This window comes from Phaeodactylum tricornutum, chromosome 15 (assembly GCF_000150955.2).
Source record: "Phaeodactylum tricornutum CCAP 1055/1 chromosome 15, whole genome shotgun sequence".
NCBI classification, from domain to species: domain Eukaryota; phylum Bacillariophyta; class Bacillariophyceae; order Surirellales; family Neidiaceae; genus Phaeodactylum; species Phaeodactylum tricornutum.
This window is the reverse complement of record NC_011683.1, coordinates 295,908-317,429: the sequence shown is the minus strand read 5'-3', so window position 1 is coordinate 317,429 and position 21,522 is coordinate 295,908. Positions and strand designations below refer to the sequence as shown.

The 21,522-nt window shown below is 48.7% G+C and overlaps 11 protein-coding genes across 11 annotated transcripts; 7 read left to right on the top strand and 4 right to left on the bottom strand.

Annotated features, from left to right (window-relative positions):
- Nucleotides 1–227: 227 nt before the first annotated feature.
- On the top strand, nt 228–2,221 carry PHATRDRAFT_47878 (predicted protein; the record flags this gene model as incomplete). Its single annotated transcript, XM_002182333.1, has 2 exons — nt 228–759; nt 892–2,221. Exons 1-2 carry the CDS (start codon nt 428–430, stop codon nt 2,219–2,221), a joined length of 1,662 nt encoding a protein of 553 aa, XP_002182369.1. The 5' UTR covers nt 228–427.
- Nucleotides 2,222–2,938: 717 nt separating this feature from the next.
- Nucleotides 2,939–3,943, top strand: PHATRDRAFT_47877 (predicted protein; the record flags this gene model as incomplete). The annotated part of the gene is made up of 1 exon (XM_002182332.1): nt 2,939–3,943. The coding sequence occupies one exon, from the start codon at nt 2,939–2,941 to the stop codon at nt 3,710–3,712; it is 774 nt and encodes a 257-aa protein (XP_002182368.1). The 3' UTR covers nt 3,713–3,943.
- A 1,063-nt stretch (nt 3,944–5,006) lies between these two features.
- Nucleotides 5,007–5,675, top strand: PHATRDRAFT_47876 (predicted protein; the record flags this gene model as incomplete). The annotated part of the gene is made up of 2 exons (XM_002182331.1): nt 5,007–5,377; nt 5,474–5,675. Exons 1-2 carry the CDS (start codon nt 5,100–5,102, stop codon nt 5,673–5,675), a joined length of 480 nt encoding a protein of 159 aa, XP_002182367.1. The 5' UTR covers nt 5,007–5,099.
- A 1,137-nt stretch (nt 5,676–6,812) lies between these two features.
- PHATRDRAFT_47875 (predicted protein) lies at nt 6,813–9,168 on the top strand (the record flags this gene model as incomplete). Its single annotated transcript, XM_002182330.1, has 1 exon — nt 6,813–9,168. Exon 1 carries the CDS (start codon nt 6,952–6,954, stop codon nt 9,166–9,168), a length of 2,217 nt encoding a protein of 738 aa, XP_002182366.1. The 5' UTR covers nt 6,813–6,951.
- A 118-nt stretch (nt 9,169–9,286) lies between these two features.
- On the bottom strand, nt 9,287–10,291 carry PHATRDRAFT_47874 (predicted protein; the record flags this gene model as incomplete). Its single annotated transcript, XM_002182164.1, has 1 exon — nt 9,287–10,291. The coding sequence occupies one exon, from the start codon at nt 10,289–10,291 to the stop codon at nt 9,374–9,376; it is 918 nt and encodes a 305-aa protein (XP_002182200.1). The 3' UTR covers nt 9,287–9,373.
- An 803-nt stretch (nt 10,292–11,094) lies between these two features.
- Nucleotides 11,095–11,592, bottom strand: PHATRDRAFT_52304 (predicted protein; the record flags this gene model as incomplete). The annotated part of the gene is made up of 1 exon (XM_002182163.2): nt 11,095–11,592. One exon carries the CDS (start codon nt 11,590–11,592, stop codon nt 11,095–11,097), a length of 498 nt encoding a protein of 165 aa, XP_002182199.1.
- A 1,027-nt stretch (nt 11,593–12,619) lies between these two features.
- PHATRDRAFT_47872 (predicted protein) lies at nt 12,620–13,642 on the bottom strand (the record flags this gene model as incomplete). The annotated part of the gene is made up of 1 exon (XM_002182162.1): nt 12,620–13,642. One exon carries the CDS (start codon nt 13,640–13,642, stop codon nt 12,620–12,622), a length of 1,023 nt encoding a protein of 340 aa, XP_002182198.1.
- Nucleotides 13,643–14,180: 538 nt separating this feature from the next.
- PHATRDRAFT_38196 (predicted protein) lies at nt 14,181–14,942 on the top strand (the record flags this gene model as incomplete). The annotated part of the gene is made up of 1 exon (XM_002182329.1): nt 14,181–14,942. One exon carries the CDS (start codon nt 14,181–14,183, stop codon nt 14,940–14,942), a length of 762 nt encoding a protein of 253 aa, XP_002182365.1.
- Nucleotides 14,943–15,295: 353 nt separating this feature from the next.
- Nucleotides 15,296–17,031, top strand: PHATRDRAFT_21983 (predicted protein). Its single transcript, XM_002182328.1, has 2 exons — nt 15,296–16,210; nt 16,268–17,031. Exons 1-2 carry the CDS (start codon nt 15,368–15,370, stop codon nt 16,877–16,879), a joined length of 1,455 nt encoding a protein of 484 aa, XP_002182364.1. The 5' UTR covers nt 15,296–15,367; the 3' UTR covers nt 16,880–17,031.
- Nucleotides 17,032–17,156: 125 nt separating this feature from the next.
- On the top strand, nt 17,157–18,666 carry PHATRDRAFT_47870 (predicted protein). Its single transcript, XM_002182327.1, has 2 exons — nt 17,157–17,607; nt 17,691–18,666. Exons 1-2 carry the CDS (start codon nt 17,269–17,271, stop codon nt 18,558–18,560), a joined length of 1,209 nt encoding a protein of 402 aa, XP_002182363.1. The 5' UTR covers nt 17,157–17,268; the 3' UTR covers nt 18,561–18,666.
- Nucleotides 18,667–18,897: 231 nt separating this feature from the next.
- On the bottom strand, nt 18,898–21,327 carry PHATRDRAFT_47869 (predicted protein; the record flags this gene model as incomplete). Its single annotated transcript, XM_002182161.1, has 3 exons — nt 20,761–21,327; nt 19,624–20,682; nt 18,898–19,495 (listed from the first exon to the last, which is right to left on the bottom strand). The coding sequence occupies exons 1-3, from the start codon at nt 21,267–21,269 to the stop codon at nt 18,898–18,900; spliced, it is 2,166 nt and encodes a 721-aa protein (XP_002182197.1). The 5' UTR covers nt 21,270–21,327.
- Nucleotides 21,328–21,522: the final 195 nt, after the last annotated feature.

Genomic DNA, 21,522 nt, shown 5'->3' with positions numbered 1-21,522 from the left:
TAGCACCCGGACACGGGAATGTATTTGAGTGCCGGATAGACAACGTCTTCTAAAGAAGCGCGAATACACTTTATATGTCACGTTTGGTAGCAAAAAGGTAGAGTAGGTAGGTAGTCTCGTTGCTCGCAGTAAATCTTTTGAATACCGGTTGCATCCAGTTGTCTTTCCTTGCCGCGGAATACGGTTGGGCGTGTTTTCGGAGTACGCGGATGCGGCATTGCGTTCGATTCTGGGTGTCCCTCCTCAAAGAGGGAGTTGTGTCACTCGACCGAGACTTTTTCGGCTCCTACAGCACTCCGGCACCTTGTAGACACACATACACACACACTGTTCTTTTTGGGGCCCACCAAACCTTTGTATAACTTTTGTATAACAAAGGTAACGAACACCAACCAAGCATACTCCGCTACCGACAGTCTCGCCATTGATGAAGCTCTCGCAATTCGGGCAGTTCGCTGGCTTTTCCTGGACGGTACTGGTCCTCGTGTCGGTGCTGGATACTAGTCGCGCGCAGCAAGGCGATGGCACGGACGGGAATACGGTCTCGACTTGTCCCCTGCAGTGTCAGTACGAAACGACGTGCGTACAGGGAGACCTCAACGTGTCTGGCTTGCCCATAGATCCGGTCACAGGGGAAGCCTACCTACATCCCGAGACCAACGCCGGTGGTTGGATCTGCGACTGCCCAACCGATCTCACTGGCATACGCTGCGGACGCAAGTTTGCGTCCTGCAATTCGTTGGAATCGCAAGGATGCTAGTAAGTAAAATGGGAAACACCAAGGGATCACGCTCCCACGCTATTTTTTGCGATGGATGCTTACGTGTGTTTGATTGTTTCGGTTTCCCTGCCACTGGGATTTTTTTCTATCTGAAATGTTGCTCGAAATAGTCACGGTGGCGAGTGCTTGCAGGGCGTAACGGACCGATTCGGCAACGATCAGTTTTACTGTAATTGTAACGGTGCGCTAGACGTGGCGGTGGAAGATAAGCGAGACAATTTCATGGTGACGCAGTACGTCGGACGATTTTGCGAACAAGTCGTTACGACTGCGGACAAATGTGGCATCGATACCGGTACCAATAACATCAATCGGTTCTGCATCAACGGGGGCACTTGTCGGAGCGACGACGCGGATAACGTGGACTTGAAGCCCTGCGACTGTCCTTCCAATACCACGGGGGCGCACTGTGAGTACACCATCGACACTGTCCCGCTCTGTTCTTTGGATTGTGGAGAGCACGGGAGCTGCCGATTGGGACGCAGACCATTGTCTGCCTTCGAATTGCAATTAGGCGTGGAAACACATCGAAATCACATGTATTGCGCGTGTCGGCGTGGTTTTACCGGATTTCTGTGCGATGCCCCGGCAGTGGAATGTGGAAACAGTGCATCCATCTCCTGTTTGAATGGAGGGGTTTGTGAGGAGCGCTCAAGCGATAACGGGTCCGACTTTTTCTGGGCCTGTAACTGCTCAGGCGTCAAGGCGGCCGGAAAATTTTGCCAATACAACGCTACAGATACCTGTGAAAATCCAGTTTTTCTAGATACAGACGACCATCACAATTTTTCCTTCGAAACCAATGGGTTCTGTGTCAACCAAGGCGTTTGCCACGAGAAGGCTATGACGGCACAACTGTACTGCGACTGCCCGAACCAAACCATTACCGGTTCGCAATGTGAGATCGTGTCGAACCAACTAGGAGAAAGCGATCAGAGTTCGTTGATACCGTCCGCATCTCCGGCGCCTACTCCAAACACTGGTGGGAATGCGACTTCTTTGCCGACATCCCGCGGCATCGACGACGCCTCAGGAGCACCATCCCCGTCGACCATGTCGCCTACTGCAGGCGCATCACCGAATGCATTGCCCGAACCGTCCCCCGTAGCCCCTTCAACTATGTCACCCACCAGCGATCGCGCCCCCGTCGATCGACTCGACCTGCCCACTCAACAATCTTCCTCAAGTAGCGCCAATGCCACTGTCGGCGACGACTTGCCCAGCGGTGCCGTCTTTGGTATTGTACTGGGTGGAGTAGCATTTGCGGTAGTCGCCGTCCTTTTCTTGCGAGGCCGTCGCCGTGGTGGTGGTCGTCGTTCGCATCAGGTCGAGAATGCCATCGACGTGGATGGTTGGCATTCGTCCGAACCACTCAGCGGAGCCAATGGCACGACAGGGCATGATCTCCGTCTCCACGACAATGAAATTGAGTTAATTTAATTTGAATGGTCTAGTCTCTTTCCCTCCGCACATTGAGGAGAATTGCAAGCTGATCAATGGAAAAGCGACCTTTTTGAAAGGCGTGTCATTGTTTTCCAGGTATTTGTATATTGCGTGCATTGGAGGACCCCTTACCAGAACCATTCATAAAGTGAGAGCGTATGTTATGTAATGATACGCTTGCTACTATTGACGTTGTAATGAAACTTGCAGGAGAATGGATAGATGGCTGCTAACGCGCAACCTTTTGTATAGTACTATCAGACGATTTGTCGCAACAAAAAAATGTCTGGGAGATATTCCCCATCAAAGTCAGTGACGGTTGATGATTGCTGTGTGACAGTCTTCATGTTATTCAAAAAAACTAGCTTCACTGTCAATACGGAAATTGGAGTCCCACACAAGATCATCACGCACCGTGACGGAACCAAACTTCCTTGATCCTCGTAGGAAGCTGGAGAAATGGGACAAAGCATAATTTCTTGATTTGCGTCACAATGAACAATAAGTAGAGCACGAAATGATCCCAAGAGACAAACCGGTCTCTGTTTTCCGCTTTTATCCACGATAGATCAACAGGATGGTGAATCTTGGATTCGCATTTTCGTGAAGACTAGCAATCACTTTGCAAAACCAATTCGAGTCAATCGGAATGATTGAGACGTGAACTCCGTATCTAATCTTCTTGAAGAGCGAAAGGTCTCTAGATGCACCAATATGAAGCAGAACGTAGAAGCAAGATCTGGAGTTGCTCAGCCGCAAGTATTTAAGTTTTGGAAAAGCTTGCGCTCTTCGCTTCGTTTGACCAAGACGGAAAATGCGCATACCTCTGCGAATGGTTTACCAGTTGACGATACCCTTCATATGTACGAAGAACCTTCAACAAAGGGAGCTTATTTGATTCCTTCGAAGACCAAGTATGCTCCGTCGAATGCCATTAATCCTGCGCCGTCCGGTGCATACGGCCACGAAAATCTCGAAACGGCGGACGCAAAGGACTCATCTGCTTGTGACACATCGACAGCAACTAATCTGAAAAGTTCGTTTCGGCTGAACAATTTGGCTAAGGCGCCATCGAGCAAAGAAGTTGGTTGGTCTGACGTTGTTTTTCACTCGCACGAAATAGTCCTTGGTGACAACCCTGCCGTGTCGTGTGGACCTCCCGTTGCTGTTGGGTCTACCGAAGTAAGCACCGACACTTTGTCAATAGAAGAATACGAAAATCATCGAGGGCCGCGAAGGATTAAGGAGAGCTTGCTGCTACCGCCATCACTTAGGGAAGATCTCCTACGGGAGGAGGGGTACTGCCGGAGTGAGATTCGCGATGTCGAGGCCGATGTCAACAAAATCAAAAAATTCCGGAAAAAGAATGCACGCGAAAACATTTTGAAACGAGTTCAACATTCAGCCTCACGAAACCAGCGACAGCTACGGGTAAAGGCTGCTGTAGACAATCACGTTCACCACGATGGTTGGCTAATATTTGTGTGAAGCGGCGATTTTAATGTAGATGGCAGTTGTTAGTGTTAATGGTACGAGAGCTTTGTCGTTGAAACAAAACGACTACTCAACATTTGGTCCATAATGGGCGGTACTCGAGAGGAGGTTGGAGGAAACGACCGGCGTGAATACGCACATGAATGATTCTACCGACACCAACATAAAAAAAGATCATGTTCGTAGAGCAAATTTGCAAATAGTGAAGCACAATTTTGCATTGTGATGCTTGGTACTTCGTCACTGAAGTTTCTACTTCCTTCATTATCACTCTAGTCTCCATTCCAGCTAGGTTTCTCTTTCAAGTCCCAGATAATTCCGCCAGTGGGCGATATTGTCGTCCGCTTGTGGTAGAATGTGCCTTCTATTAACTTCTTCGCGTATACTTCGTCTCCAGAGATTTTCGCCGAAAAGGCCGTCTTGAGATCGTTCCATTGCCTTCCACAGTCATCGAACTTACCCATACGGTAGAACTGATCTCGTTGGTACTGCGCAGTGATGCACCGAGACCACTCGCTAATGAACTGGCTCATGTCAACAACCTCTTTTGGCTGCATCGTTTTACCACACCAGTCGGAAGAATCGAACGAGGCGTACCTGTGATTTACCTATGCCAACCGCTTACGTTAAGAGCAAATCAAAACAACATTCACAATCTTGAAGCCGAGTCGGGTTGACTATTGAAAGCTGTGCTGGTACGTGTTTGTGACGCCAAGAATCGAAACCCATTTTGTGACCAGAGGCTGATTCGGATCGAGGCCAGACGAAAACACAAGTTTCAACCATTGAAAAAAATACTATTGATCGTTTGAATAAGATTCTTGGTTCCTGTCAATTCATGCTCGATTGGCATTCTATTTATGGGTCTTTCACGATTAATAGTAAATGTGTGTATATTTGACTGTGAAAGCAATGTTCTTGGGTACCGGTACTGTCTCACAGTCAATTGCAAATAGCGCGGTGCCGGGAAAGTTGTTTTGCAAATATATCTGTGTCCTAGACTAGCTGCTCATGGAAAAAACGCGTAAGCAAACCGCTATAGTCGAGATCGAACGGTCGTGCTTCTTCCCGTCAGGGCTTTGCGGGTTGATCACAGAAAGCCAACACACGTAAACAACAAGTATTTATCGTTAATAGTACAAATATCAATTCAAAAAGTCTTTGTGGTCATATGACCATCTCCTTAGAACTTTCGGCACGAGGGCAGTCTTGTGAACGAGGCATCGCTGTAGGTTGGTGAAAGCAAAGGAAATCTCACCGTTTCACTTTGATAGAAATCCCCTCGACACGAAATCAATCCATCGTACGCCTCCATTGCCTATATCGACCCTCCACAACATAGCCACGTGAACATTGTTCTACCGTGGTATACGGAAAAAGTATGGCCAAGAGCATACTGAAGATAGAGGGGGAAGTTGAACACGCCAGAAATGTTAGCCCGCTTTTGAAGAGGGTTTGCTGGGGGGATCTCGAGATTCTCGAGTTCCCCAATATGTTGGGAGACAATCCAGGCGTCTCGGAAGGGGCACCGCTGACCATCAACTGGCAACACGAAAGTAGGGAGGTTGTGGCAATCGAGTATTACGAATACTTACGACAAAACCGTCCACGGCGGCGGCGGAAAGATCTGGTTATGAACAGTGCCTCGAGAGACACCTAGTAAGTTGACAAATCCTTAGCCTCGGTAGCAACCAGCTCTGTCTTCAGCCCGTGAGTAGCTCACCTGAATGTCTCTCTTGCTCTTTTTCTCTCTAGTCTGCTAGGACTTGGTTACAGGCTGGATGAACTAATTAAAGCAGCGGAAGAAACAAAGAAAATTCGCAAGAGTAGGCAGGCGAACATGAAGGGCAAACTTGTAGACAAGTTTCGTGGACTTTTTGATTTCTCTTCCGTGGGCAACTCCAAAGTGAAAAAGAGCGACGCGCAGCCAAAAATAGTAGCCGGGAAATCCGCCTAGCAAGATTTTTGAGTTATGTCGCTAACAGCATGAACCACCGGAGTGCCTTTTTTCGCAGAGTCGTGGAAGCATACCGTGATGTAGAGATTACCTCTTTTTACGACCTTGTATCATTTTGACTCATATAAGGCAATTGCCAATATACCACATATAAATCCTTACAGAGTAACTAAATTCACATAAAACTAGATGTTGCATTTTATAGCCAATCATGGTGTTGTGATTGGTTGGGTTCTCCAAGTCTTCTGGAAGCATTGACTGTGAATAGCACTGACATCGACGCAATGAGGTGCGGAACCAATAGCGCCTTAGGATACCCGCACGTCGCATTTCTGGATTCTCGCAGACCTCTGTCGCCCGGGAGGTCTCGTTGATCGCGCCTAGTCGTGACTTCATTGTTGCCCTTTCCTAGGTCACACACCTGCACTCGCCACCGGGCAACCCATCTATTTAGAGAACAAATTCATAAGCCTTACGCAGTTCATTTCACAGGCTTCGTTCTTTTATTTCACATTTCTATTTCGTTTGATCAATTCCACGAAACCTGTTGACTCAGACTTCCAGACATGATCATTCAGACTCACACTAACTGTAAAATCCTCTGACACAGTAGGGAGATCACCAAACATGCTGGATGCCGGTAACTTATATTGCACGCTTCCCAGTACTCCCCGTGGGCTGGGAGCGCTTGCTTGACTGTCAGAAATCTTAGCTTTATTGTTATTCCTGTCCTTCTGTCATTTCCGGCCAATCCTACGAGAGGGAGAACGAGCTGTCGTCCGTGATGCGCGGCTCTTCGGTCAATTTCCAGCCCTGGATTGACGGTAATACTATACGGGTTTCCATTACACATTTTTATACTTAATTTATGTAGTTGTAAGCAAGAATAAACAGCTCCGATGTCCAATTTCATTACTTACAGGTAGGAAGTTCGATATGAACCAGGGAGTTCTCGGATGAGAAAAAAGTAGATCCGAGCAAGCCATTCGCTGTTCCCTCCGCTGAACTCCAGCACGATTCTGGTGGATGTTTTTCTTACAGTAAAAAAGAGCAACTCTGACTGGCAGTGATCCGTACTCCTTCAGCCACGTAGTCGAATAGACAATATCACGAAACCATTTACAGTTAGGATTTTGTTACCAACGAAAGCTAGCAAGAGCCGAACAGCATTCAAAAGCACTATTTTGCGAACTGTCCTACGTTCCTGGTAGGCTATAGTTATCTCGAGCCTTTCATTCTTCCAGAATAAAAAGCAGATAGAACAAACAGGCACACTATGGCATCCAGCGAGACCGACGATTCCGAGATTGAGGAGGTGGTTCCGCCCCAGGGGCACCGTCGTAACAGCGGCAGGCCGCGCCATTCACATCTCAACCAAGGCGGAAGTCAGCCTTCGTCCTACCAACAAGCTGGGGCTTTGTTGGTGGCACAGCGACAACAGGAAGCAGCGGCGATGGTGGCGCATCACGCCCACGCCAGTCGAGCTGCCGCAGCGATGGCGGGTCGGCGACCGCTGGGACCGGTGGAGCTGGGACTGCTCCAGCAGCGCCACCATCATGTTCAACAGCAACAACAAGCCGTCTTGGCGCAGCACGCGTATGCGGCTCAACGTCAACAGCAGCAGCATTTGCTAGCGGCGCACGAGCAACAACGACTCGCCACGGCTGCAGCAGTCCAAGCCGCCATGGTCCACAAGCTCCAAATGGCCGGTGTGCCGGAGGCGGAAGCGGTGATTCGTGCGTCGCAGGCACACTACGCGGCATACGGCCCGACGCCCGGATTATTCCTGCCATCGCCGCCTCTACACTCGGTAGAAGGACTTTCCAAGCCTACCGAGGCGGATATGCATCAGCTTCGGTCCTTGCATGAAGCACAATTGGGGCGGGCTGGCCATGGTAGGGTTCCTTCCGAAGGACAGGAACCATCCGCTCGAGAACGATTTTTCCGCGAGGAACGGGAACGGCGGGAGAAACAAGCTCGTGATCGTGAACCAGAGGAGGAAGCTGCCCGCACGCAGAAATTTATCAAAGAATCGGCCCTTCATCGTGAACGAGTGGTGGAGCCGATTCGGTCCACAGAAAGTCTTAAGGAGCAAGCAAATTACGAACAGCGCCATAATGCGCACCGGCGACGCGAGGAAGAGGAAAGGAGGGAGTTGGATGAGCGCCGGCGGGCTCGTGAATCGTTTCATCAGGGCAACATACAGAAAGTCGAGAAGGTGGAAGAGGAAGACGACGACGAAGTCTCGGTGGAGGACGTTGTGGCTATAGATGGCGAAAAAAATGAAATCATTCGAAAGCAAGAGGCCTACCGTCAACGCTACGAAGAACTCTCTCGGCGGGAAAGTGGACGAGCAAGACAGACGGACCACCTTAGGAAGACAGTGGTTCCGCAGCGTGTCAAAACAAATTACACCTCTGAAGCCAGTCGTGACCAAAAGGAGGAAATATGGCGCTGGGATGTAGAAAACAAGCGTGAACAGTACGAAAAAGAAAAAAAACGCCAGCAGCATGCTCATGAAGCCCGCAAAAACTTTTTAGAAGAATCAAAGCATGAACCAGCGGGATCTTTTTCGCCGCGACCATCGCTTAATACGGAGAAGCCCTCTTCTTCGGAGGACAGCCATGATGGCAAGCGGCACACGGATGAAGATATCTCTTTACATGCAAAACGGCAGAAAACTCAAAGTTCTGTCACAGTCCACAAAAGTGCTGACTCTGAAGCCTCGACGAACACTTCAACTTTGCCTGCCTCCTCGTTAGAGAATTTATCAGGTATTCAAACACCCATCGATATCGAAAATAAGCACATTGCAAACTTTTTGCTCGGTAAACATGGCTACAAAGAAGAATTCTTGCCCAAAGTGGTCGTCATGGCTCCTATGCGCTGGCGCACAATCGCTGAAAATGTGCAGTACGAGCTCCAAGGGATGGATCCTATGCCGTCTTCACGAGTGATGTCGTCCCCAAGCAAACGCTCGACTCAACTAATGGCCGATGCTGGGGAAGTCGAGAAAGCTTCGTCATCTCAGATGAGTCTTCAAATCGACGAGTCAAAAGCACACTCGGACGCCGCCAACAATTCGTCAAGCAATCTGACCAGAGCACAGGAATACCATGCGTACATGCGAGGTCGTGCGAGAGAAGCCGAGCTCAAAGTAGCCCTGAAAGCCGAAAAGCGCCATTCGGTCGCGTTGTTTGACACTGTGAATGCTTTACGATTGGAAATCAACACACTGAAAGGAAATAGAAAAGCTGCAGGTCCGCCTAAAGATCTGCGCAAAGCATTCGCATTGGAGAGGCAGAAGGTCGCTTCGTTACAGGAAACCAATTATGTGCTCAGCACTAAGATACGAACTTTGCAGGAAGGTGGAAAGACTGACGGAGAGGACGCGGATGAGAAGATTCGCGAAATCCAGCGCTCCACTGAAGGTGCGTTGCGAGCCTACATGAGAGCAACAGTCCATTCGTTAAAGGCTATTTGCCATGATTAGCCTTGGTGTCGTTTGGTGCGCAGAACCAGATTTGGATTGCTGAATTTTTTTCGCATTCACTTCGTGAACGACTAGAACCACGGCGCAGGTTTGTTTCCAGCTGTAGTCAAAGAAGATTCAATTTCTGCAATTCATTTAAAATACATAGTTGTAATTTACCAAGGTGACCGGTAACGAAAAAAGATCCCAATGATAGGTCCACGTCTCAAAACCCAAAATCGTCGTCGCCATCATCATCGTTCTCTGGTTGAGATGATGAGAATTGCGCAGCGGGCTGCCTGGAGCGTTTGCTGGGACTTTCGGTAGTCGTTGTTCCACCATCACCTTCATGATACCGTTTTCGCAAATCATCAACCGAAAGACCGGCGTCTTCATGTAGAGCAATCAGTTCATCATAATCGACTTCGTCGTCCGCGTCGTCGAAATCTTCGTCGCTACTATCTTTGGCTGTGGAGCCGACGGCGGCCGCCGGCGACGTTGCTGCGGTGGTTACTGCTGCTGGCGCAGGTGGGAGTAGTCTTACTCGACACACCAAAGCAATGGATGTTCCATTGTCTACATTACTTTCAATGGAGACGGGAGCAAAAGCACCCTGGAATTCGAGCAAATCACCGCCGTTTGCGTCTTGTTGAATGCCGTAGATGTTATAACTCACGGACGATGCCTTCGACTCAGGTGTAAGATCCTCTTCTTCATTTCCTTCCTGCGTCCCAACTGTTTTCCCCTTTCTATTGAGGATCGACACGGAGGACTTGGCGTCTTGTAACGTCAAAGTGACTTGCATCGTCCGCGGTGTGGGTTTTCCTTGGCTTGGATGCAGATCGCACGGTCCCATCATGACGAATTCCAGGGTTCGGTTCTGCGTCGCTGAGCCTTTGAACGATTGTGCTGCTCTAATATCCAACACATTCCACGGAATGGGTAAACTGGATTCTAATCGAAAGCCTTCTCCTCGGTAACGGAGTTTTTGATTCGAATCCAGTGATAATTCTCCGTCGAGTAGCAGAAGCGCTTCGTCCTCGTCATCATCATCGTCCTCTTCGGCTCCCGGTACAAAGTCGATTTCGTCGTCATCGTCTTCGTCCGGCTCGGAGAAGTAGTCGTCGTTTGTATTCCCCGACATGGTCACTGTATGTTAAAGTTGATCGTTGATTAGGCAGGTAGGCAGGTAGGCAGGCACGACACTTCAGCTATCGGTTTCTTTTGTCGACAGCGGAGCACGCATCGGTCAACTGGTCCAACGGCAGCACAGAAGTTGTCGTGTGGATCCAATGGAACCCTAAGGCAGGTCCCTTTACAAAGGGTTAGGCTTAGTTCCAGTCCAGTCGCAAAGCCGTATTTTGCTGCACCGTCCCGCGTGAAGACTCCGCGCGAGACCGATCATATTTGGCGGGACGGGACTGCGTCTCCAAAGGAAGTCTCTATAATGGTGACGTTTTGGACTATTCCCTTCCGATTGCGAACAATAATAAATACTTAAGAAGTCAGAATAGTCAGATGAAAAACTGTGCTTCCGAGGTGGCACAGTGGAAAATTACGCACGATCCGGTCAACTTGATCCCCACTCGGTCTGCTGGAAGGCTGGAGCACGGAATACGAAACGAAAGTCGTTACCAATGTAAGTTACTGTTAGTAGGCATATCCAATGAACACTCTCTGGAATAGAGTTGCGTCTTAAGCAAGCGTTTCAATAACATACTTTGTCTAGTCTGTTCCGTGAGGTGAAGCTGGCTAGAGATTTGTGTGGACATCTTACAGTTAACAGCATTTGGGTTTGGACAGATTCTGGTTACTAGGATTAGCATGCGTCTACTGTTAGTCGTCCAATACTAGGAGATCGTCGAAAGATCCAACCAGAGTGAGATCGAATCCGTGCGGGCATCCCCGGCATTCAACGCTGAGGGCATCGCCACTGACAACAAGTACCTAGGCGGGAATGGCATCCCAGAGTGCAGTATTCCAAAAGTAAGCCAATTCACAACCACCATTAAAGACGACTTCGCCAGCTCTAGGATGATGTGACTGCGTAAGGCAGCCTTCGTCGTTCAGTACTGGGCGCAAGTCAAATGGCTGATTGCGGTCAAAGCCTCGGAAACGTTGCAGAATGTCAGCCTCGTCACAGGGCTGCAGGTTGATGAATCGCGGACGCACCAGCGTGAGGCACAGATCCGATCCCTGCACACGAATCTGATCCGACGAGTCGTGGCGCACAATAGTAAAGACCGCAGTACCCTTGGATCGACCACCACAGTCCTGCAACCAGAGCTGATCCTCACTGTCACAGTCAAAGCTGTTCGAGTTGCTATCACGACATCCGGAGTTGCCCTCGGCGCCCGAGAGTTCCTCACATTTCACGCATTCCATACACCACGCACGCTCCGTGTATTCTTCTTGCCAGAAGTATTCGCGCTCCCAGTGCATCATGAGGTTAAATGCAAAGTCGGGATCGACAGGGGGAAATGTCGGCGTCGACGACGGTGACGGCGATGGGCCGATCGATGGAGAGAGAGAGGGGAAATCGGAAGCTAATGCGGACGGTCCAAGGGAAGGACTGGCGGAAGGCTCAAGATCAGAAGGTCTTAACGACGGAAAAGAACTCGGCGAAATGGACGGAAAATTAATGCCGCCTGGAAGCGCTTCGTTCGAAGCAGAAGTTCCGCCTCGGCTGCGGTTGTCGTCGTTGCTTTTTGGTACCAAGATCGCGACTGGAATGACAACAATGATGATGACAACGAGGCCGACTGCTGTCCCGACCAAGGCGTTCTGAGACACCATGGCAACGAGGGTTACTATTTTCGAGTGAACGGAATAAATCCACGGGAAGTGAGATCGTTTCGATGGGTGTATTATGTGGGCTTGTTTGAAAAGACCGGTGAGTGGGCGAACCAAGATCGGAGGGAACTCTTATGATCGCGACGAACTCTTGTGATGAAAATTTTTCGTGACCTATACCAGAGGAGCGCGCCTACCGCTTCATAGGACGAACCGGTATCCGGTAACTTTTCTAACACTTGCAGTGAATCCGCTACTAATACCGTGATGTCATCGCGCCAGTCGATATACCACAGGTATATTGCCCCGACGATTGCATCGGTACTCATTACTCTAGACACCACAATATTCCATGATTCTATCGACACCTTATTCCGATGCTAACTGTAAACGTGATGGAGAGTGATGATCATGTGCATGTTTTATGTTGTTCTATCCGTCCAGACGAGGTCGCAAGCACTGCTCCAACGCGGAGCAATGCACCAATGCTCCCGCCCAAGTAAACATGTAGCACGTCTGCAATGTGACCAGTTGTACAATCACCGATTGACTCACAAAATCAACAATCTGTTCTCCCGATTGCTCAATCAGACATATCTGAAAGCATGCTTTCGAAAACCGGACTGGACCCTCTCTTAATGTACAAGAGGACGCATTATATTTTCATTGGTAATGACATTCAAAAATTTCTAAGCACCGAAATGGTTTCCCACAACGCAGTGTTCCATTTATAGGCTAGGTCGCAACCCGAGGCGAACAACAGTTCGCTCGCTTTAGGGTGATGATGCTGGGACGCGCACAATTCCATATTGTGTTTCGGATGCAAGGCAAATGGCTTATCAGTCGTAAAACCTTCCCATAGCTGAAGTGCATTCCCGACCTGGCACTGCTGTAGATTCATGAAACGGGGTCGGACAAGTGTAACGCAAAAATTCGTTCCGACAACCTGCAATTGATCACCATCGTCATGGCGAAGAACTCGAAATTCAGCGTTGCCTTGATGTCCCGTGAGATCCTCGTTACATGTTTGAAGCCAAAGTTGGTCGCCTGCCTGGCAGTCAAACACATTTGGATTCTCGTCTCTGCAAACGCTTGTGCCTGATTCTGAAGCAGTGACGTTTTGACAGCGCGTGCATTCCAAGCACCATTTACGCTCGTATCCCTCCTCTTGCCAGAAGTACCACGGCTTCCAATGCATTTTCAGTGTAAAAGTATAGTGTGGATCCACGTCTGGGAGCGGCCAGGATACAGTCGCGGGGAAGTCTGTAGGAGAATTTGATGGTACATCGGACGGTCGGGAGGAGGGTCGAAGTAGGCGTCGGTCTGAGGGTGCTCCAGAAGGTGGGACCAGGGATGCCAAGATGCTAGGTAAGGTAGAGGGGGCGTCCATCGAAGGTACTATCGTCGGTACTGCGGTCGTGCGATATATGGAAGGCGGAGCCGAAATATATTCGGAAGTCATAACATCTTCTATGCCAGGATTTATTGACGGAAAACTGCTTGGAGGTGCGACTGGAAGAGCTGTGGTCGCTGCTATCGTGGGGGCTGATGTCCCACTTACGAACGACCAGGATCCACTACGACCGGTGGTGATGACAGCGGCTTCGTCCTTGCTCTTTGGTACCAGAATCGCCACTGGAATCACAATTGCCGTGATGAGTACCACAGTCGCTACGATTGCAATCAGAAGGCCCTTCGACATGATGTTGGTTGGTTAAAGAAATGTGTGAGATTACTGTAAAAACTCAGCTGTTAAATTTTGTTCTCGGGACTCATCTTTCGTTTTATAGCGATGAAGTTAAGTAAGTGTACTTTCTTTGTCGGGAATGGCCAAAACGGAAGTCGCATCTCTGAGTTAATATTATCAGAAAAGACACACCTTTTATTAAAGTTTAATTTTTCGGAGTATCAAATCGTATACTCCAATTATAGTTCAGGGGTCCCAACAAGAATAGTATTTACAGTTAGTGTAAATCCTTTCCGTTAGGTCTTTTGACAAGACTCCATTTGCTGGCCTTATAAAACCTCATCGATAATCTATAATCTCCCGACTTTGATCCGTGATTCATTCGGCCAGGAAGACAGCGACCCGTATGCACTGGCAACGCAAAACAGGTTCGATTGGTAAGTCCGGCACTGAGAAAAGCCGATGAGATCTGGAAAAGGAAGAGGTAGCGCGCCTTCACTCTGTCCTCGACACCTTACCTCCATCCCACTAGTTTCAAAAATATAACCGCAGCATGACTACACGTCCCAAAATTTTGCTGTTAGGTGACTCTCTCACGCAGACGTCCTTCGAAGGATGGAGTGGAAAACTTGCGGACGTCTTTCAACGACGTGCTGACGTCGTTAACCGCGGATACTCTGGTTACAATACAGAATTCTACCTTCACTTGGACACAGTGTGGAACGAGTTGTTAGTAAACGTCCAGTTGGCAGTTGTCTGGTTCGGCGCAAACGACGCGGGGCTGCCTGACTTGGCCGCCCATCACCACGTTCCATTGGAACGATATCGAGAAAATTTGAACACAATTCTCAATCGCCTTCAAGTTCAATTTAAGCCACCACGAATTATTCTTATCACACCGCCACCAGTCCATCACGAGCAGCGGCTAGCGCACCAAGTGCAACGTTATGGCGAGAAAGCAACGGGAGAGCTGGAACGAACTCTTGAGCAAACAAGAAAATACGCTTTGGCCTGCCAACGGGTCGCCTCAGAAAAAAAATTGCCCTGTTTAAACTTATTCGACCTGATGCATTCTGAAGCCGACTTTGGTCGATTCTTCCACGACGGTCTTCATTTTTCCAAAAAAGGACACGAATTCGTTGCAAACGCACTACTACGCGCTATCCAGGAGCATTTTGCGTCATTTGCTGTGGTTCCAGATCCGTACACAAGCCAATGGTGCAACTCGGGCTCACATTGTGAGTCACTCTCATCCCAAGGTCCGTATCATGACCAAATTGACCACTCAGATATCGGGAAAGCGTTCCCCCTGTAAAGAGCCCTTCCTATCATGGTGGCATCGAGGAGCTGAGTAAGCTCAGGCCTTACCAACCAATATACTTACTTCTAGAGCTCACACTTAAGCGCACGTTTGATAAAATCTTTGCCCTAGCTAGTGTTCGGAATAGTTATGTTACTCCCCAATACCTAGTAAGCGGGTATACGGATAGGACGTCCTAGCTTACCTGTCCGAACTCTAGATTGTCGTAGAGACAGGACTATTCCTATGTTTCGTTGTGTTGAGACACGACAACCAAACACCACCCAACTTTTTATGTCTGGTGGAAACGATGAGACGGCCGTAACTTATATGCCTCGTAGGCGAGTTTCACAATACGGTCGTCTGTGCCAGTTCCTATCCAACAAGTAGTACAAAATCTGATCCGCGTTCGAAGTGTAAAGATATTCCTTAGTTTCATTATGCAAGGAGGTCAACAACACAATGCTGCTCAAACGGAGGTGCTCAGTTTGACGGCCGCGAGTCGAGCCCAGCAAGAAGTCCACCAAGCCATGCTACTGGATCTGGAGGCTAAGAAAATTGCGGCTTCCTTGGATGTGCCCACGCTGCCGGAACAAGTGCGCGCCGCTTTGCGAGAAATGGGACAGCCCGTCCGTTTGTTCGGAGAAAATTTGGCCGATGTGCGCCAGCGCTTGCGCGAAGCCATGGCGCATCAAAAAGTCTCACTGGATGCGGCGTCGCTCTTTAAGGAAGAAGATCTGACTGGGCAACGCGGAGCAAATGAAAGATACGAAGAAGAGGTGACAAAATACACCCGTGCGGAGCAGGAGTTGATTGAGGCTCGTCAAGCGATTGCCAATTTTTCATTGAAACGGGCGGGGGCGCGACTGGAACGGGAACGCCGACTCCGCTTGCAAGCGAACCGGCGCAAGCGTAAAATTGACGAAAAACCCGGCACCAGTACGGAAGTGGACGTGCTCGATGAATCCTGTCACAAAATGTACCAATCCATTCAGATGATGGCCCTGCAGGGTTCTCAGTATGGTGATAGCCGTGTTGTGAGCTGCATCAGCGCACAAACTTTGGATGGGATTCCCGTCGTTGCAACTGGGGGTTGGACTGGAAGCGTTCAGTTATGGGATGGAAGTTCCTCCGCGCTTGAGATCTTAGGGGGCAAGACCATGTGCCACGAAGACCGGATTATGGGCTTGGATACAATGAAAGTAAACGAAGACCTGGCAATTATGGCAACAACGTCCATCGATTTGACTGCTAAGTTGTACCGTGTGCAGAGCGCTCACACTGTCATGTTGGACGATGCAGGAGCTGTCGATAGCACCGAGCGCTTTGCCGTAACTGAGCAAGCGGTCTTACACGGTCATCAATCCCGATTATGCCGAGCAGCTTTTCATCCGATGCAACGACATGTCGCAACCACCAGTTTTGATCATACCTGGCGTTTATGGGATATTGAAACTAGCCAGAATATTCTGCTCCAAGATGGTCATTGGAAGGAGTGTTACGGTGTTGGTTTCCATCCAGACGGCAGTCTATGTGCCACGACTGATTTCGGCGGAATCGTACAGGTCTGGGATTTGAGGACTGGCAAGTCTATTAAACACTTTCTGGGGCATGCGAAGCGTGTGCTAAACGCTATTTTTCACCCGAACGGCTTTCAATTGGCCACGGCCGGTGACGACGGTACGATCAAGATTTGGGATCTGCGAAGGCGGAAACTGGCTGCATCCTTGCCAGCGCATTCCAACGTGGTAACCAAACTACAGTTTGATGCGTCCGGTGAATATCTGGCGTCGTCTTCCTATGATGGGACGGCACGGTTGTGGGGCTGCCGTGATTGGAAAATGTTGCGCCAGCTGCAGGCCCATGAAGGCAAGCTATCGGGAATAGAAATTCTAGGCAGCAACTCCATTCTAACCTGTGGATTTGACAAGACGCTCAAACTGTGGCAGTAAAAGTGGACTTGTGAAAATTGAACTGAGATTGTTCTAGATCCATTCCTATGTTTATTTCAATGTAAAGCAATCTACTGCCAATGAATCGGATTTAATGTAATGTAAAGTAGAAAGCGGCCAGAGGGAGGGGCAATTCCTTTCAGTTACATAACAAAGTGGAGTTTTGACATTATGGGTCTTTTGGGTTTTATTGGCGAATCTGCGGGATAAAGTCGGTCTTTTCCGCTCTCATTACGGGTGGATCATTCGTGACTTTTTTGCTTCGTCCCGGGGGGCTCCGGTCTTGGTCGTCCGTACAATCTAGTAGTTCGCTGCATAAAGCAAGCTCGTGACCTTCAAAGGATTTTGTCTTTCAGCCCAAGCAAACAGCATAGGATAGGATAACTCCCATGGCAGCAAACGGTGGAAGCAGGCCGAACTTTGCCGCTATGGAAATGGAAAGCAACGGTAGGTCGTCTCGGCGCGACATGAAACCCATGCCGGTTCAATCTTCTTCCGGTTCGACGAGTCATCCACTAGATCAGCTATGTATGTTCCTAAAGCTGCATTTGGAGTACTATCCGCGCCTTGCGACAGCTCTAGTCCTATCCATCATCGGACTACTTTTCTACATGTTCGTAAAGTCTTTTCAAACGCCTATGTATAGGAACCGACTCTCGCACGATTATACCAAAATCGAATTGGACTACAACTTCAAAGCATCGCAGTTAGATCATTGGTGTTTGTTTGTAAGTTGATAAATGGAGGGACGAAAAGGTAGGTCGTGAAAGGTCTCCTTAATCTTGCTGACCCATTTTCTCTCGATTTTCAGGGTGGAGACGACGCCTGTCAATGCGAAGACTTTACCGAAACGATCTCGCGAGAGGAACAACAAGGCTGGCTACCCGCTCATGAAGCCAACAAAAAACGTATTCAACAAAATGTTGACTACGATGTGGTTTTCTTTGGGGACGAGACGACGGAAGAATGGAACGGCTACTGGTATAACAAACCAAGCCAGGATGGCCACTTAATTCGCAAATACTGGAATGAAACCTTTACCAGCGCCGGTGGAGGTGAATTGGAAGGTCTGGCCTTGGGTATTGCCGGTGATTCAACAGCCAATTTATTGTGGAGAATGCAACACGGCGAACTGCCGCAGTCGCTGAACTCCAAGGTTTTCTGGCTACTTATTGGAACAAACGATTTATCCCGGGGTGGCTGCTCTGAAGAAGCGACTGTCTTGGGTATTCTCCGGACGGTAGAAGAGATTGCCTTCAGCAACCCCGGTTCGGTGGTGGTCATTCAGGGCATTTTGCCACGATCGTCGCGGCAAAATGGGAGCCTGGAGAAAGTTGGAGGTCGAGCGCATCATCTCTTTGAATGGCATCATTCAGAGACTTTTAAGGCTAATCAGGCTCGCCGCCACTTCTTACTCTGGCCTTCTATTCAGAAAATCAATCAGCAATTGGCTACATTCTGCAAAGAACACGACCACCTAGTTTACTTCGATGTCGACTCGTTGTTTCTGGGAACCCTGGGCAACGACCACTATACGGCAAAGTCGCAACAGATTGTTTCGGATCTTATGCCGGACTATGTTCATCTTTCGGTGGAGGGACACCGAGTCCTGGGGAATGCCATTTTGCGTGAGCTACAGCGGATCATCTTCGAAGATGACGAACGCAACGATGTCGAATAAGTTGATGATGAGAAGGTTTGCAGTCGTATTTTAGTGTTCTTCTATGGGAGAAGAATATGCTTTTTGTATCATACATAGTTGTTCCGTAGACCGCCTTTCTGTTAATACAGATCAATTTTGTGCGTATGTAGATTCGGCGTAAAAGACTTGTATGAAGAGTTGAATTCTGCAGGCGTAGCCAACGATCAAGAGTAGTTAAATATAGATGCAAAAGGTACTGACAGTGACTGTGAATCCGTTTCGGTCCAGTAGTTGTAGACAAGCGATGTCAGGTATTGATCAGGGAAACTTCAAACAATCACAATCCGGATTGATAAAGAAAAAGAACTCCACAAAATTAAGCTAGACCATCTACGGTCTCGGTATGGTCGCTACTGCCTGTTTTGCCCGTGTCTATTTCTTTCTTGTTTCCTCCCATGGCCCTCAAGGCAATGACAGCAAGCAAAGCCAAGCCGACAACCGATCCAATCACTATTCCTGCGATCGCCCCGCCTTCCAAACTCTCGTCGCTGTCACTTAACTCTTGGCTCTGCCCACCACCAGAGCCGCTTTGAGCGGTTTCTTCGCTAGCGCACTCAAACTCCCAGAAAGAGAGGGTACCACTAATGGCACCGCCAAATATAAATCCAGACTTTCCGGTAGGGCTCTGGCCGGGATAAATAAACTGGATCGTTTCAGCATCAATATCACCAAGATCGTCGAGATAAGACTGTTCGGGGTTTCTATTGCGAGATGACGGGCTCAAGTTGAAAGTTTTGAGATGGACCGGAGACTCAATGTCGGATATGTCGTATAGAAAGCACATCGCATTGTTCTCGCCACAACCCAGAGCAACGAGATGGTCACATGCAATTCCGACAACAACTGTTTCGACGCCTAGGCCGTCTTGCTGCGCCTTTGTATCCACTGTTGATCCCATCGGACATGCACCAGTGCTACCATTGTTAAAGGTACATCCGTCGCCAAGAGGATCATTTCTGATTCGTGTTTTCAACCCGCGGTGAGAATGACATAGCTGTACTCTTCGCAAGAAATGCTCGGCGTTTAGATGCGACAGACTTACCTTTCGTTGATGCCCTCCCGATCGTCGTTGGAAACAAGAATCCAACGAGCGCACTCAAAGTCTTGGTTTGAATCGGTACAAATGGGAGCAAACTCTTCGTCCGTAAGAGCGTTGTTCGCCCACGGAAAGTCGGCGCAGGTACGCTCCTCAAACTCGGAGCCGGACTCCCACACCATCGTAATTTGCTGCTGAACGTTAGATGGTACTCGAAAGATTGAGATTCCTCGCCCTCCAAACCCAACGATGCGGTTCATCTTGGGAGCAGTTGGGTCTGTATAGTCGACAGCTGACGATCCAACTGTAAGTTCAAAGTTGGAGCACCAAGGAAGATCGTTGCTTTCACACTCCGCATTGAAATTAGCGGAGCAACCAGCGCTGGAGTCACCTTCCGCGAAGAAAGACGCATCGAAGGTAAAATTAGAATACGCAAAAGTTCCATTGCCTTGAAAGATATCGTTCGAGTCAGCCTTTTCTTCATAGTCACCAAGATCAAAGTCACTTCCCTCCTCAGCCAATAGTACATAGTTGACGCCTTCGTACTCTACGGTCGCAATACCGTCCGGTGAACGTGCGAGGAAAAGACAAGGATTGGTCACAAGCTTGCACTCGCCGTCTTTGACAATATCAGCACCGGATCCGGCGGTGAGATCTTTAAGGCCATATCCATCAACGGACAAAGCAGTACCGGTAGCGGTACTGATGCGGACCATTGCAGAGTTTTGTTGAAGATTTAGATAAAGCTCCGTGCCGTCGTTGTTAAACGCCAAGAATTCAGGGTCGAACGCAAGGGCTGGATTGTATTGATCAATCAGACCATTTGGAGTATCCCAGCCCAATCCGAGCTCGGCATTCCAGTATATCATGGCATTTCGTGTCAACGGCATGTGCACTTCACGACCCAACAGGTACTCATCCGTAAAGGTATTGAGCAGCACAGTTTTTGTTTCGGGTCCACTTGCTGAACGAAAATTGGTCACCAAAGTGACAGCGCCTTGATTTAAAACTGAGGTTCCCTCGTTCTGGTTTGCAACTGCAAGTATACTGCAATCGTTCGAGAGCCTGCAACCAGGTTCAGCACAAGGTAATGATCAGAGTGTTAACTTGAAAGTGACACGCTAAAATCCTTCAAAAACTTACTTCATGGCATCTGGAGAGTTTCCGGCATCAATCTCAGAGAGCAACGTTGGGGTTCCGGGGGAGCTCCGTTTCACGGTTTCATACATAAGCACCTTGCTTCGATCAGTAAGCGTCAGAAAGAGTAGTCCCTCTTCTGAACAGACGACAATATCTCGCACGTCAACATTGCGTCCACCAACATTCATACTATAAGGTGTCACTACTCCTGGCAAAGCGTTGTAATCAATAATTGTTACGTAGCCACCAGCTTCGCTTTGGGAATAAATGTACTTCTCCTTATGATCGTACGCCCAATGCTCCGTTGCTCCCAATCCGTAGCCAAATCCCGTCCAAGGTTGGTCCGTCTGTGGGGGATCAGAAATCAAATCTGGACCGTAAGGGACGTAGAGACGATCTTTGAATGTCAAAATATCGCCCGCAAAATTGTTCCCTGTCATGTCACTGCGAGAGAATGTGAGAGCCTCTGCCATGACGGCAAGGAGGGCAGTCAAGATCAAGATTTGCGTCATCGAAGAATTCTTTTCACCAGGGAAATCAGTGTAACAGTAAACTGTAAACGAAAATGTGCAGAGATCTTTTTTGTGGTCTGCAGGAACTTGAGCGTCGGTACAAATGAGGCATACTAGATGGTACAGAAAGAATCAAAAGAATCTGTTTTCCAAATCGAAAAGATTTGCAGAAGAATCTTGTTCGGAATGCGAGTGCGAGGAATGAATCTCCTTTCAGAGTTTGAATCTGGTAAGACAAGTTGGCAGGGAACTT

What these genes read in the sequence shown, in the direction of transcription:
- PHATRDRAFT_21983 (XM_002182328.1), top strand. Translation starts at nt 15,368, where the DNA reads ATGCAAGGAGGTCAACAACACAATGCTGCTCAAACGGAGGTGCTCAGT. An exon ending in GTGTGCAGAGCGCTCACACT is followed by an intron (nt 16,211 to 16,267) that starts GTCATGTTGGAC and finishes GCCGTAACTGAG; the next exon opens with CAAGCGGTCTTACACGGTCA.
- PHATRDRAFT_47870 (XM_002182327.1), top strand. Translation starts at nt 17,269, where the DNA reads ATGGCAGCAAACGGTGGAAGCAGGCCGAACTTTGCCGCTATGGAAATG. An exon ending in TAGATCATTGGTGTTTGTTT is followed by an intron (nt 17,608 to 17,690) that starts GTAAGTTGATAA and finishes CTCGATTTTCAG; the next exon opens with GGTGGAGACGACGCCTGTCA.